The sequence below is a fragment of the Paramormyrops kingsleyae genome, chromosome 8 (genome assembly GCF_048594095.1).
Source record: "Paramormyrops kingsleyae isolate MSU_618 chromosome 8, PKINGS_0.4, whole genome shotgun sequence".
Classification (NCBI taxonomy): Eukaryota; Metazoa; Chordata; class Actinopteri; order Osteoglossiformes; family Mormyridae; genus Paramormyrops; species Paramormyrops kingsleyae.
Genome location: NC_132804.1, coordinates 32465644 through 32478291, shown reverse-complemented (window position 1 = coordinate 32478291; position 12648 = coordinate 32465644). Strand labels below are relative to the sequence as shown.

At 39.3% G+C, this 12648-nt stretch overlaps 1 protein-coding gene and 1 non-coding gene across 2 annotated transcripts; one reads left to right on the top strand and one right to left on the bottom strand.

The window, feature by feature from the left end:
* Window positions 1-348: 348 nt before the first annotated feature.
* LOC111835939 (deoxynucleotidyltransferase terminal-interacting protein 1) lies at window positions 349-9778 on the bottom strand. Its single transcript, XM_023796756.2, has 13 exons — window positions 9362-9778; window positions 8175-8245; window positions 6888-6984; window positions 6264-6362; window positions 6104-6169; window positions 5131-5187; window positions 4947-5008; window positions 4403-4448; window positions 3983-4041; window positions 1780-1840; window positions 1555-1626; window positions 1378-1433; window positions 349-1290 (listed from the first exon to the last, which is right to left on the bottom strand). Exons 1-13 carry the CDS (start codon window positions 9422-9424, stop codon window positions 1182-1184), a joined length of 918 nt encoding a protein of 305 aa, XP_023652524.1. The 5' UTR covers window positions 9425-9778; the 3' UTR covers window positions 349-1181.
* A 2194-nt stretch (window positions 9779-11972) lies between these two features.
* Window positions 11973-12045, top strand: trnat-ugu (transfer RNA threonine (anticodon UGU)). Its single transcript has one exon. It is a non-coding gene; the product is annotated as a tRNA-Thr (tRNA).
* Window positions 12046-12648: the final 603 nt, after the last annotated feature.

Here is a 12648-nt window from a genome sequence, read left to right as displayed (position 1 = left end):
CATCCATCCATCCATCCCCACTTACCCAGTGCAGGATCACTCCCTGGATCCGATTTCAGGAACAAACAAGGTTCAATTCATGGGAAATCTTGAGTGGATGCCAGTCCTGCACAATCTCTGACACACTTGACACTATTGGCTGGACAGCAATTCACCTGACCACAAGCATTTGGACTGTAGGAGGAAGCCATGAGAACAGAAAAGGAATATGCAAACTCCACACAGATAGAGCCAAGGTCAGGACCTGAACTCAAAGCTCATTGTATCAGCAATGAATACTGGAGTGAGAACAAATTCTGTAAATTATAAATAACATCTGTTACCAAAGTTTGCAACAAGAAACAACCATTGAAACAAAATGTTTAATATTTAATGAATACTGCAGGGATTTCAAAGACATACACATTAAGCATTATGTATGCCTATGCATAGACATTTCAAATTAAACTGTCTTCCCCAGTGTAACCAATAATGTACTAAACGAAAGACCCAACACATACAACAGAAAGAATTCATTAAAAAGGCAGTACATAATCCAGATGGTGGAAAAAACAGCATTTCATCATTTAAATAAACTGTTGTACAAAAAGAAAAAAATAGAATAATGATATACGTTTCCCTCTAATAAAAGCACTATTGACTAGTCAATTAAACAAACAAAAAAACTCATTGGCATTATAACATTGACAAGAAAGCACATCCCACAGATATATGCCGTCAAAACATATAACCTGATGTACAGCAACCAATATGCAGTGGTGTTACACCTGCTGTTTAAAATTCATTGAGAGTTTGGAGGGCAGAAATTCCAAGTACTAGGTGCTCTTCCAGTGGATGGACTATTAAACAGTAAGGTTTATTTTATACTCTAAGGCTTAATTCGGGGATCTAGTAAATGAACACATCTGTTGCTCTACAATTTAAAGAACATTAGGAAATATATTATTCATAGTAAGAAATTAACTAGCAGTGCAAGTTAAGTTTATATAACAATTTATTTCTTTTTTCAAGTGCAGTCATATCAACAGGCACCATGTTACACACAACAGAATACTGAAAGAACGCACTAAAAGGGCCATCTGCCTATCTGTGATGAGGTTTCTCACTGTTTGTCCTTTGAGTTGACTTGTCCTGGCCCCGTTTCCTGCTTCACAGTTTCCCCTCTCCTCATCCTGCTGTTCTTACTCTTTCTCTGACCGTTGGGCTTCCATCGCCTTCTGCATCTTCTCGATCATCCATGGCGGGACCATAAAGGGCTTCAGTTCATCCAGTCTCAGCTCCGGGCAGTCTCTGCCAATTTAACAACAAACGATGATGGTTCCACCATTTCCCGACATTTCTGCGGCACATCAAGCGTCAGTTAAATGGTAGCATTACCTGTAGTCTTCACTCCTTGCAAGATCCTGTACGTCCTCTTCAATTAGAAGGTAGGCCTTTTAACAGAAGCACATCACTCAGAGGTGGGCATTACCATGCGACCAAAAAAAAAAAAAAAAAAAAAGAGTTGCGTATATTTAAAATACTGTTGCATAAGAAAAGGCCAAGAAAATTCACCATTTTTCCACCTGTTGCCCTCATATGTTGCTTTTCTGCCAGCCAATGTTTGTCCTGAGCATCAGCAGCATACTGGAACATAAAGACATGTTTCATTTCATATTTCATTGTACCTCACTGAATAAAGCATTTCCTCAACGATAACTTTCTCGTCTAGTTATTTTTAACATAGGCTCAGTAAAACACATTTATCCTAGTTTTACTGTATGATATATTTCACCTCACCTTAAAGAGGTCAGCGTGTTTGATGTAAATTCTTCCTCTGGTGCCACCCATCCCAAGAGCCCTACAATATGGGCTTTAGTAAGTACAATAACACACACAAAGTGCATAAAACTTATCCACAGAGGATATGTTCCAGGACCCATGGGGATGCATGAAAATGCAGACAGTACAGAATCCTATATATACACACACTATTTTTATTCCTATACATAAATATTGATTAGACACCATAAGAGATTAACAACAATACCTAATAATAAAAATTATAAAAATGTGGTGCAATAAAAGTTACATGAATGCAGTCAAATGCGATACGGATTTGATAAGAGACGAATACTAAGTGCCTAATGGGTATAAGCCGTGGATATCATGGATGAGGGGGCGATTTACGTCCCCGGGCAGGACGGCATGAGATTTCATTACGTTACTGAGAATGGTGCACAACTTGAAACTTAGGAATTTTTTTTATACTGGGAATTTTCCACTTAATATTTGTGGACCGTGGTTGACTATGGGTAACTGAAACCATGGATAAGGGGGGATCATTGTACATACACAGTTAAGAGTGAATCTTGGGGTCTGACCAGATACATTATCCGTGAGAACTTGCTACCGCAATGCTACAGATAAAATTTACTTCAACAGTGCCACAATGTGTCGCAAAAAAAAATATGCCTGCAAATTGGGAAAAGATCAGCCAAATACTTTTTGAGTTATCATGCTGACAATATGAAGTCTCTGAGCTGGTCTTCTCTTTACTATCATTATGCAGCCCTGCTTCAATTTTGGTGCAATCTGTCTCAAAATTTGATCAGTCGCAGATCTTCATCCTTAAAACATGCTGCAAATGTTAAAAAAGATCCATCAAATTCTTTCTGAGATATTGTGCTAATGGCATCAAATGTCAGAAATAACCCCTTTTTGATGTCACTATGCACCACTGCTTCAGTTTTGGGGCAATTTGTCTCAAAATTTGATCTTCTAGATTGTCACCCCTATAATGTGGCTGCAAAGTTAAAAAAAAATAAAAATCAGTACAGTACTTTTAAAGTTACTGTATTCACAAGACCAAGCATATTCTACAGCTGCCGTTTCCTTCCTTGGCTGCCACATGGCACTGCTGCTTCCATTTTGGGACAATTTATCTGAAAATGAAACTAGTAGTAGATCTTTATCCATATAATGTTTTTGTGAAGCAGTAATAAGATCCATCAAATACCTTTTGACATCACATTCACAAGCTGAAAGGTCTGCTTTTTTCTTTCATTTTGATTTTAGAGTGATCTGTCTCAAAATTTAATCAGTTCTAGTTTGACACCCATATAATGTCACTGCTAAGTCTGAAAAAATCCAGCAAGCAGTTATTGAGTTATTGTCTTAATGGGATCAAGTGTCAAAAGTACCTCTTTTTGCTATCTATATCTGACGCTGGTTCAATTTTGGGGTGATCAGTCTCAAAATTTAATCAGTTCCTTTCCAGCTCCCCTACAAATGCTTCTGCAAAGTTTGAAAAACATCCATAAAATAATTGTTCACCTATCTTTTTAGTGGAATCAAGTACTGCTTAAATTTCAGGACTATCTGTCTCAATCATCTTTCGTTCCTCACACATACAATGCCTGTGTAAAGTTTGAAAATGTTCTGTCAAACAGTTTTTCAGTTATTGGCTCACAATGCAAACTGTCTAACGGCAGTGGACTGGTGCTAAAACCACATGTATTCACCAAAGGCTGGGGAATTCAATTATCTGCAATTTGTGCCACAGTAGTCCTTCTGTTGGGTTGTACCACACAGTCTGCATTAACAAGTGCTGGCTATCCAGCACCCTGTCAGCAGATTATGGTTTTCCCCATCCTCAAACCACTCTCAGTAGCAATTCACCATGACTGACCATGAGCACCCCACAAGTCTTGCAGTTTCAGAGATGCTCTGACTTAGTCATCTGGCCATAATGATCTGACCCTTAGGAAATTCACTCGGATTTTTATCCTTCTGCATTCAACATGTTGACTACAAGTACCAAATACTAGCTTACCATCTATTACATCTTGTACCTTGACAGTGTTTATGAGATGGTCAACATTATTCCCTTCATGTGGGGGGTGGTCATAATGTTTTGGCTCATCAGTGTGCGTGCGTGTGCATCAATGTCTGTGTGTATATATAAAGCACTGTGAGCAAACAACGTACTCATTGCTCATACTTATTTGCTCTTGATCCCAGGACAAACGTAGTCTTCTCATTCAGCCTGGAGGGATCCCACTGAAATAGAAGTTGTGCAGTGTAACTAGAGCTTCTGAAAAACCAAGGGGTTTAATGATAAAGTAGGACAAGAGCCGAGTATCACAGGGATCCTCATTAAAACTACTTGAACTTTTGAGCAGATCCTTGATCTGTCAATGTCTTCTGTTCAAATGAAGTTCAAAAAGTCGTATTGTACCCACTGTACTAAAACTAAAAACCAAATTGTACAGAGATCTTGGTAAATCTCATATTTCTGTACCCTAATATTTTTTTACATATTAGCCCCGTATTACTGTACCGTAGCAGGCATCTCATAGCCTCATCTTCCCTTGGTGGCTATAACCTTATATTAGACGTAGAAGGTAAGAGCTCGTCTTACCTTGGGACCTTCACGCTTTATGGGCTCTGATGTCTTTGGCTTGGGGCTTGAGGAGGCAAAAAAAAAAAGTCCATTAAGGTGTTTTATCTTTCTAATTAAATACCTGCTGAACACGTTATGCATGATCAATATTGGTATTTAATCCTAAGACTACTTAGAGTATATCAATGCTAAAAGCCATTTTGGTTATGAAATATGTGCTAGTCCACAATAAAATATCAATCAATGCTTATATCTATTAAGGCTGTGTCATAAATGCAGCAGTAGATCGTTCAAATATAATGCTGTAACAACTACTGCCTTCAAGCCTTGTTGAATTCTATTTTCATTTATTTAAGTATACATTTTTATCAAAAGTGATGTATTATAGAGAATGCAGAGTCAGCTAATCCCTGGAGCAACTGGGGATTAAAGACCTTGCACAGGGGGCCAATGATGACATCACCACCAGCCAGGGGATTTGAACCAGCAACCTGCCTAACCCACAGAGCCACACCCCACTCTGAACCAATTCAGCAGAAAGTAAAAAAGACTTTGTACTTACGGGTTTCCAAAGGAAACCGGTCGATCACAGGAAATTACAGGCCCTGGGGGGCGTCCTTTTCGCTGCAAAATCAACCCAGGACAAAAATACATTCATGGCAACATTAATAAATTAATAACTATCATAAATAGACCCATATTATCAGATTCCCCTCAAATTCCATCACTGCCGAGATGTATGCTACCTTTCTTGGGACAGGACTTCCCCTCTGGCTGGAATCATCCTCCATGTGTCGTGCACGCTTTGTGAATGGAAACAGACTGAGAAACGGCCCACAGTGCAAGCGCAATAACGGCTACTAAGTGTAGACATATGTTACAGCTCCATAGATAAGTGTTTCCCAACCCAGTTCTCGGAGAACACCGGACAGTCCACGTTTTTGCTTTCTTTCAGCTCTCAGTGCTCCTGTACCAGGTATTCAGTGTTCTTGATTGGCTGGGAGCAAAAACGTGGACTGTCCGGGGTTCCCCGAGGACTGGGTTGGGAAACACGGTCATAGATTATTCTAAGGCCTAGTTCATACTTCAATTTTCCGCAGGAGCTTTTGGTCCACGGATGGTCGTGCACGTAAAATCGTGTGCTTATACTATATTTGACTGTGCATGTGGTCACAGTCAGTGCATACAGCAGTGATATTCCACCAGACCAGGAGAGGGCAGATGTTTCGCAACAAACACAAGCAGTGTAGTGAACAGTTCTAAAGTTGTCAGTACGGTAAGCCTTGTTACCTTAATACCGCCCAAGCCTAGACTATTTTAAAATTCTTATGACACAATTACCCAGGAACCCCCCTGACTTGGTGAATTTTATCGCCAAGATATTAAAATTCCGCAATAGTGTTGCTTTTGAAAATACCTGCACGATGTCTGGACAGTATGAAAAATTAGATATGCGGGTACCTCTGCACCTCCTACAACAATAATTCCTCTTCTTCTGCTCTTTCTTGGCTGACCTGTGAAAGTCATTGCTGCCACCTATAGCAATCACCCGACTTAAATGATCTCCGCTGGACATAAAAATCTGGGCTGAACGCTCGAACCAGTGATGATGAAATTCACATCACCCACCCTGTGCGTGGACTGAAAGCGCTCACAGAAAACTGAAGTATGACTTGGCCGTAAGACTGAAGCAGCAGTTTTTTTAATTCCTCTCCATACCTTGACTGGAGGTTCAAACGCTGGCCGAGAGGTCGTCTTCTCGCCATCAGAGAACAGCTGCTTGGCCTGTGAAGCATGCAGATGAAAGTTCACCAAAGTGGTACCCTAACTGATTTTCTTTGAAACCAAACCGTAAGAGACCTTCACCCTCTTACAGTACCTGCTCCAGACAGTTTCGGCACACCTCTCTGATCAGCTGGTCCGCCTGTACCTCCTCCCCAACGTTCTCTTTCACATTGCTGGCTGCTTTCTCAAAAAACTGCAGAAGAAACTCCTTGTTTAGGAAGCCAACTTTCACAAAAACAACAATCCTATTCTTGTGATGATCGATATTTAAAAACCTTTTCGGGAATATCAAAGTGTAATTTTTCACAAAATATTAGTCTGCTTTGTCATTTTTTAGCCACTACCAATAATTTCATTAAATTAGTGCTATCTTCTGGCTTTTTGAGACATCACATTTAATCCTAGGCCAGAGCTATTAAAATCATGGACCTCAAGCATTGGCGATTTCTCAGTCTTCCTTTACCTGTGAGCCAGGTGTGTAGCCTCGGGCCAATCAGAATCAGTAATTATTAAACTAACTACCTGGGAAAACTGAAAACAAGGCCTGGATTTGGAATCGGAGGCCAGATTTGAAGAGTCCTGTCCTTGGTGTTTCAGGAAACATTAGGCCAGTTTTTGGGCAATTTGTTCATTTAAAAACTATGTAGTTGACAAGGCAGATTTAATTGATCTGTTTTGATGGGGAAAAAAAAATAATTTCCAGGCACGACTTATTTACCTTCATGTACTTTCTGAAGACTGCTAAAATGTCTTCATTGAAGTTGGGCTGCAGTACAGTCCGTAAGAGGTCCATGGAAATGACAGGGTCTGTGTAACTACACAATTTGGTGGACAGCTTTAGTGATTACATTGGAGGGAAAATACACTCTGATAAATTTTCCACTGCAGAAACAGGTTGCAAACAAGGTTTCTAAACTTAAGTTGCATGTTTGAAAGACATTTGAAAACAGACAGCAATTTTAGAAGTGTATCTGGTATTGTTCCCGATGCGAATATAGTAAATGTAAGATTACAAGAGAGAGAGCCAAGAGCAGAGGCATCCGAGGGACTGGTAAGCCCTGGCAGAATCAGTCGTTTGCATTAGTAGTACATATAATTTAGAGAGTGGATGCAGTAATTTGTTTGGATACAACTGGAAACATGTTTTGACAGTGTGGGACTTTTAAAGGTATATCACAGGTATATCATTTAAAGCTATACCATAGGACAGTGGTTCTCAATGTTTTTTGCACCACGACCCAATTTTTATCATGCCAGCTCAGTCATGACCCTAGATCAAGTTTAGGTTTAAATTAACGCTATGAGCAAGCATGCAGTCCACTCTGCAATTTATGCCAATCAATGCCTATCGCACAAATCTGATTGGGTGTGCCAGTGAATTCTAATTTAAGCATCTGTGGTTTGGCTTCTTGGACTGGTTGAGTGCTCACTAGCTTTGCGCTAAGCACTTGCAGACCCAAGACCCATTTATATAGGTTAATTCTAGGATTGGGGCTGGGAAATCTGATCGTGGATCAGCATAGGAGCTTGCTGGTTTTAAAATGCTTACATTTCCAACTCTGCCTCGCAACCCTTTCAGAACGTGCTGCGACCCAAATTTGGGTCACGACCCATGGGTTGACAATCGCTGCCATAGGAAAAGTACTATAATTAAGCATTATTAGCAAGTGACATGCTTTAAAAATAGCTGAAGCCACATAAAGCAAATTGTACAGTACACTTACACTGCAGGTAACAGAGAGGTGCAGAACACATTATAAATGGATACACAGTCATCCAGTGGTGTTCCAGGATAACTGCATGCATTTAATCCCACAATTTGTTTAACCTATTGTGTTGAACTGAGCAACCTTGGGAATTTTTAATGCTTACATCTGGCAAGTGATAGTTGTCCAAAAAGATACAGTTGATCATTTGGGATTTGCTGAACGACTATCTGACCCTTAAATAATAGCGACTGATGAGGCCCAACAGAAGATCCAAAGGCGGGAGGCAAGCTGCATACCTGACAGTCATCTGTGACCGTCGGCCTCTGCGCTGCACGTGCCTGTGTTTGATCATGATGTTCCAGGGATTCTGAAATTCCGAGAACAACCCATCCAGTAACACTGAGCAAACATCGGCGCCACTGCCTTCAGAGTAACTGCATCCGAAACATTAACATTTTATTTATTTGAAAGACACTTCTATCTGTGTAACTGAGAAGGCAGGTCAGCCAGTCCATGGTGCATTTGGGGTTAAGGGTCTTGCTGAAGAGCCCTTAATCCAGAGTCGCTCACACCTCCCTAAGAGGAACACCTATATTAGCTTAACTGCAGGTCTCACAGAAAGTCTTGGAACGTTAACTTCATTTTGTAAAAATGTTGCAAATTTATAGGTTTCATAACCAACGTCCATTGACAAGCAATGTTTAACATATCCTCACATTCCTTCCACACAGACTTTTTCTTTTTATTAAGTGTCATAATTTTCTTGACGGAGTTTTGTTCTTGCCATTTTGCTATTAATTGCAAATGTAGTCACTGGCCCGAAAGGGTTGCTAAACACAAATGTTTGGCGTTTTCTGTTATTGCATAGGTGTTAGTAATTAAAAACCACCCACTGAGACTGCTTGTCAATTAACTTCTTTACTCAGAACAGCTCTTTTAGAACTGTAATCTGGGTTTCAATTTATTACTACTTGAAATAAATATTTTGCTTGAGACTACTGGTTGTTTCTAATGTGGAAATATATTATGTAAATAAATGAAGTTATCATTGTTATGAAATCAATATATCAATTTGCAACATACAGAATTAAGTAAAAGTCCCAAGACTTTATGTGCGTACTGTAAGTATATCCAGGATTTTAATCTTTTGCATCCAAAACAAAAATCAAACCCCCAGACCAAACAAGCCGGCCAAAACATTTCTACTTCTGCACTAAACCCAATTGCCTGTTCACAAAAATAGTCTGCTGATTAAAAGCCCTATTTAATGTAAACTAAAGCCCTAGCTTTCTAGCAATAGGAACTCCCCACACCCCCAGAGTACCCATATCCACTGCGTACTATAACACAAATTATGTCGCGTCCAGATATAATCATAAATTTTGTATTAGTCAACCAACTAATAATACCCTGGTAGCTAATTTATACTTTTTATCACAATGTTCATTTTGATCAGAAGCCTCACATGGTTTAATTGACTTACGTGCTGCTCTGCAACATCTTGCTGAAGCCAGTCTCTTCTCCCCTCACTTCGATGAGCACCCATTAAAGTATTTTATTAATACTATTATTTTTGAATGCGAGCCGGATAAAATAATGAAATAAGACGATCTTTGTTGTTTATCGATCTGTATATTTATATCAAACTATGTCCAGCAAGCATTTCCTGATTTGAAATCTCACAGTTTTATGTTAACCGCTAACCACGGACGACAAAAGTTATGCAGTTTAAAAAATTTCAAAGATGCCTATTTTGAGGAATACGGTGTGCGATTTTAACATGTTACAAACAACCAAAAAACAGTTAATAAACAACACAGGATGCTGATCCCCTCTTACGCAAAGCAGTATGAATCATCACTTCCGAGAACTGCCTGCTCATGGCGGCCGCCCTGCCTGCATCGCTTCCGCTATGGCGGCCATGATTATAAGGGCAAAACTTTTAAACAACTAAAAACACCCACAACGCGAACAAAAACGCTTCAGTTTATTTCATTTCTGTAGTGTAATTGTTGGACCTGCGAAAAAACTCAATTAAGTCACCCACTGCTCGAGTTACAAATAGGTTATACACTTGGATTTTTTTTTTATTTATTTGTAAAAAAACATTTACAAACTATTCTTTTCTGTTTTAATGTTACCAAGGCTGTGACCAGGAACTTGTTTGCAGTTAGGTTTATTGGGACCATCTGCTCATCTTTTAACTAATTATCCTGGTCATGGTGGGTTCCAGACAGCATAGGGCACAAGATTGGGTTAAACGCCATGGTTGGATGCTATAGTTTACCACAGGTCACACATACAGGGTAATCATGCACTGCTACAGGCAATTTAGAGATGATAATTATCCTAACTGTATGACTGCAGGTGGTGAAAGGAAACAAAGCCATGCTACACTGGGGGAAAGTCCGTGCAAACTCCACACAGACAGAGCGCTACTCACACAGCAATGTAGAATTGAAATGCTTAGTCATAAATAGACAAGGAAACATTACCCCCTATACTGAGTCAACCACAGGATAGATGCAGAAACTATTATATTAAATGACAATAGTTAGGAAGTTAGTAGAAACTGACTACTATAAATTTGAAATTTATATAAATAAAATATATAAACACAGCATCATAAAAAATTAAGGTATATTACATTCTCTGTATGGAGCAATATTAAGGCAAGCCAGAAGGAAACAAATTCTAAAACATTTTGCAATTGAAATTAAAACCTTCGAGAAAAAAAGTCAAAAGTAGAAATCTGTCAGTGTGTGAAATAGCTTGTCTATAGGAGGTGAATGGTTTACATGCCACCATACAGATGCTTCACATTCAGATGGTTTCTGAGCTCATTCTGCACGAAATGAAACCTCATCACTCTCAGAAAAAAGGGTAAAAATTTGTACTTTTGTAGTCACTTGGGCTGTACCCTCAAGGGTCTGCCAAATGTACCCTTAGATGTAGGTGATTGTACCTTTTAAAGTACACAAATGGATTCTGGGGAACATTTCTGTACCATTTATTGTGCATTAATGCTGTTTGCACCTTTGGGATGTTTCTCAGAGTCCATTTCTGTACGTTAAAAGGTACAATTACAAGAGTACGGCCCCTGAGATAAGCAAAGGTACAAATTTTTACCCTTTTTTCTGAGTGTCTGCAAGATATCCAACAATAAAAGTGAAAGAGGAATGTATTTTCGAGACCAGTTGTTTATCCAACTTCACGGATGAGATTTACGATTGTCTCGGAGAGCGCATGCACGCGAAAGCAACGGCGGTAAACTGATTATTTTTTTTACATATATACTAAACTACTTAGTGAAGAAACCATCAAAAAAATAAAAAATGCAAAGCTTGCTAAGTTTTTGTTTTCAGTGACTGAGTAAAAATGTTTTAGTGCATCATGTTGATGATGTGAACGCAGGATGTTACCAGGGGACAATTGCACATGAAATGCCATGTAGAGCATCACACATCCTGCACATGTGCGAAGGCGACCCGGCGCAGTGGGCCGCTGTCGCCGCACACCACCACTTTGTGTTTGTCGCATGTTCATGCTGTGTGTGCGTGGCTTTTCGGTGGATCCTCTGGTCTCCTTCCAATGTCCAAAACATACAACTTAAGTGAATTAGAGTGCGTAAACTAACCGTATGTGTGACTGAGTGTGAATCCTGCTCCGGTAGGTTGGTTCCTGCCTCGCGGTGTTTATATTTAATGTAAACGATTACTCAGTGCCACCAACTTTAGCCAGCTGACTGGCGTGTGATTTTCAATTCGAGACAAGTTTGCACACTCATTTAAATGTATGTTACAGTTTTATTAACTTGTAAATAGTCTGTAAGATTTTAAACTACCCCAACGCTTTTGATGCAGCTAATTAAATTTTTTTAATTGAATAATATAAATTTGCCGTAAGATTCCTTGCGTGAGTGTGAGTGTCTGAAAGCGTGAGTGTCACGCCAGATGCGTGAGAGTTGGCAGTCCTGGATTACTCGATGAAATCGTCAGATTAATTGGTAGATAACTCAATTATTAGTAGAATAGATAGCAACAACCTTTTTATCGTTTAGATTTAGGAATACTTCAACTGCAACAGCGCATGTAGGCTCCATAGCTCAGGGGTTAGAGCACTGGTCTTGTAAACCAGGGGTCGCGAGTTCAAATCTCGCTGGGGCCTTTGTACTTTTGCTTTCCACAATTTTCAAATCTGGGTCTTGTGTGCATAGAATAAACTCAAAAGTTGAAACAATACCTATAAAGCCACGTTTGACACCACTGGTCTTTATTAATTCTTGCACAGGAATCCACATGTAGCCGGTCTAGATTAAATTCTTCAGGAGTAAAGATAATTTTCTGAAAAATTGTGTCCAGTCAGAAATGTAAAAGGAATGTTTCTGACATAAATTCATATTCAAAATATGACTTCCTCAGAGAAAGTTTCTAATTCAAATCTGAAATATTTTTCAATTTGATACAGGGCAAAATGACATTAACATTTCAAACAGCTCTTAAAATGCTTAACTGACTGGCATGGTTTCCACTTACTTTGCTATTTATTTTATACAGCAGACATCTAGTTCTACTCTTGAAATATGCATACAATGTGTGCTAATAATCAATCTATGTTCCAACCAATTATCCCAGTCAGGGTCACTGGCAGCAGAAAGCTCACATAGAATTCAAACTCCCAATCCTGGAGGTGAAAGGCAAGAGTGCTACCCACTTAAGAACAATTTTTTAATAATGAAGATGCTGAAATGTGATACAAGGTGGTCACAAC

Excerpts from the sequence above, each read along its gene's own strand:
- LOC111835939 (XM_023796756.2), bottom strand. The coding sequence starts at position 9,424 with ATGGGTGCTCATCGAAGTGAGGGGAGAAGAGACTGGCTTCAGCAAGAT. Across the intron at positions 8,246-9,361 it reads AAGATGTTGCAGAGCAGCAC|AATCCCTGGAACATCATGAT; the intron begins GTAAGTCAATTA and ends TCGGAATTTCAG. Across the intron at positions 1,627-1,779 it reads AACACGCTGACCTCTTTAAG|TATGCTGCTGATGCTCAGGA; the intron begins GTGAGGTGAAAT and ends TTTATGTTCCAG.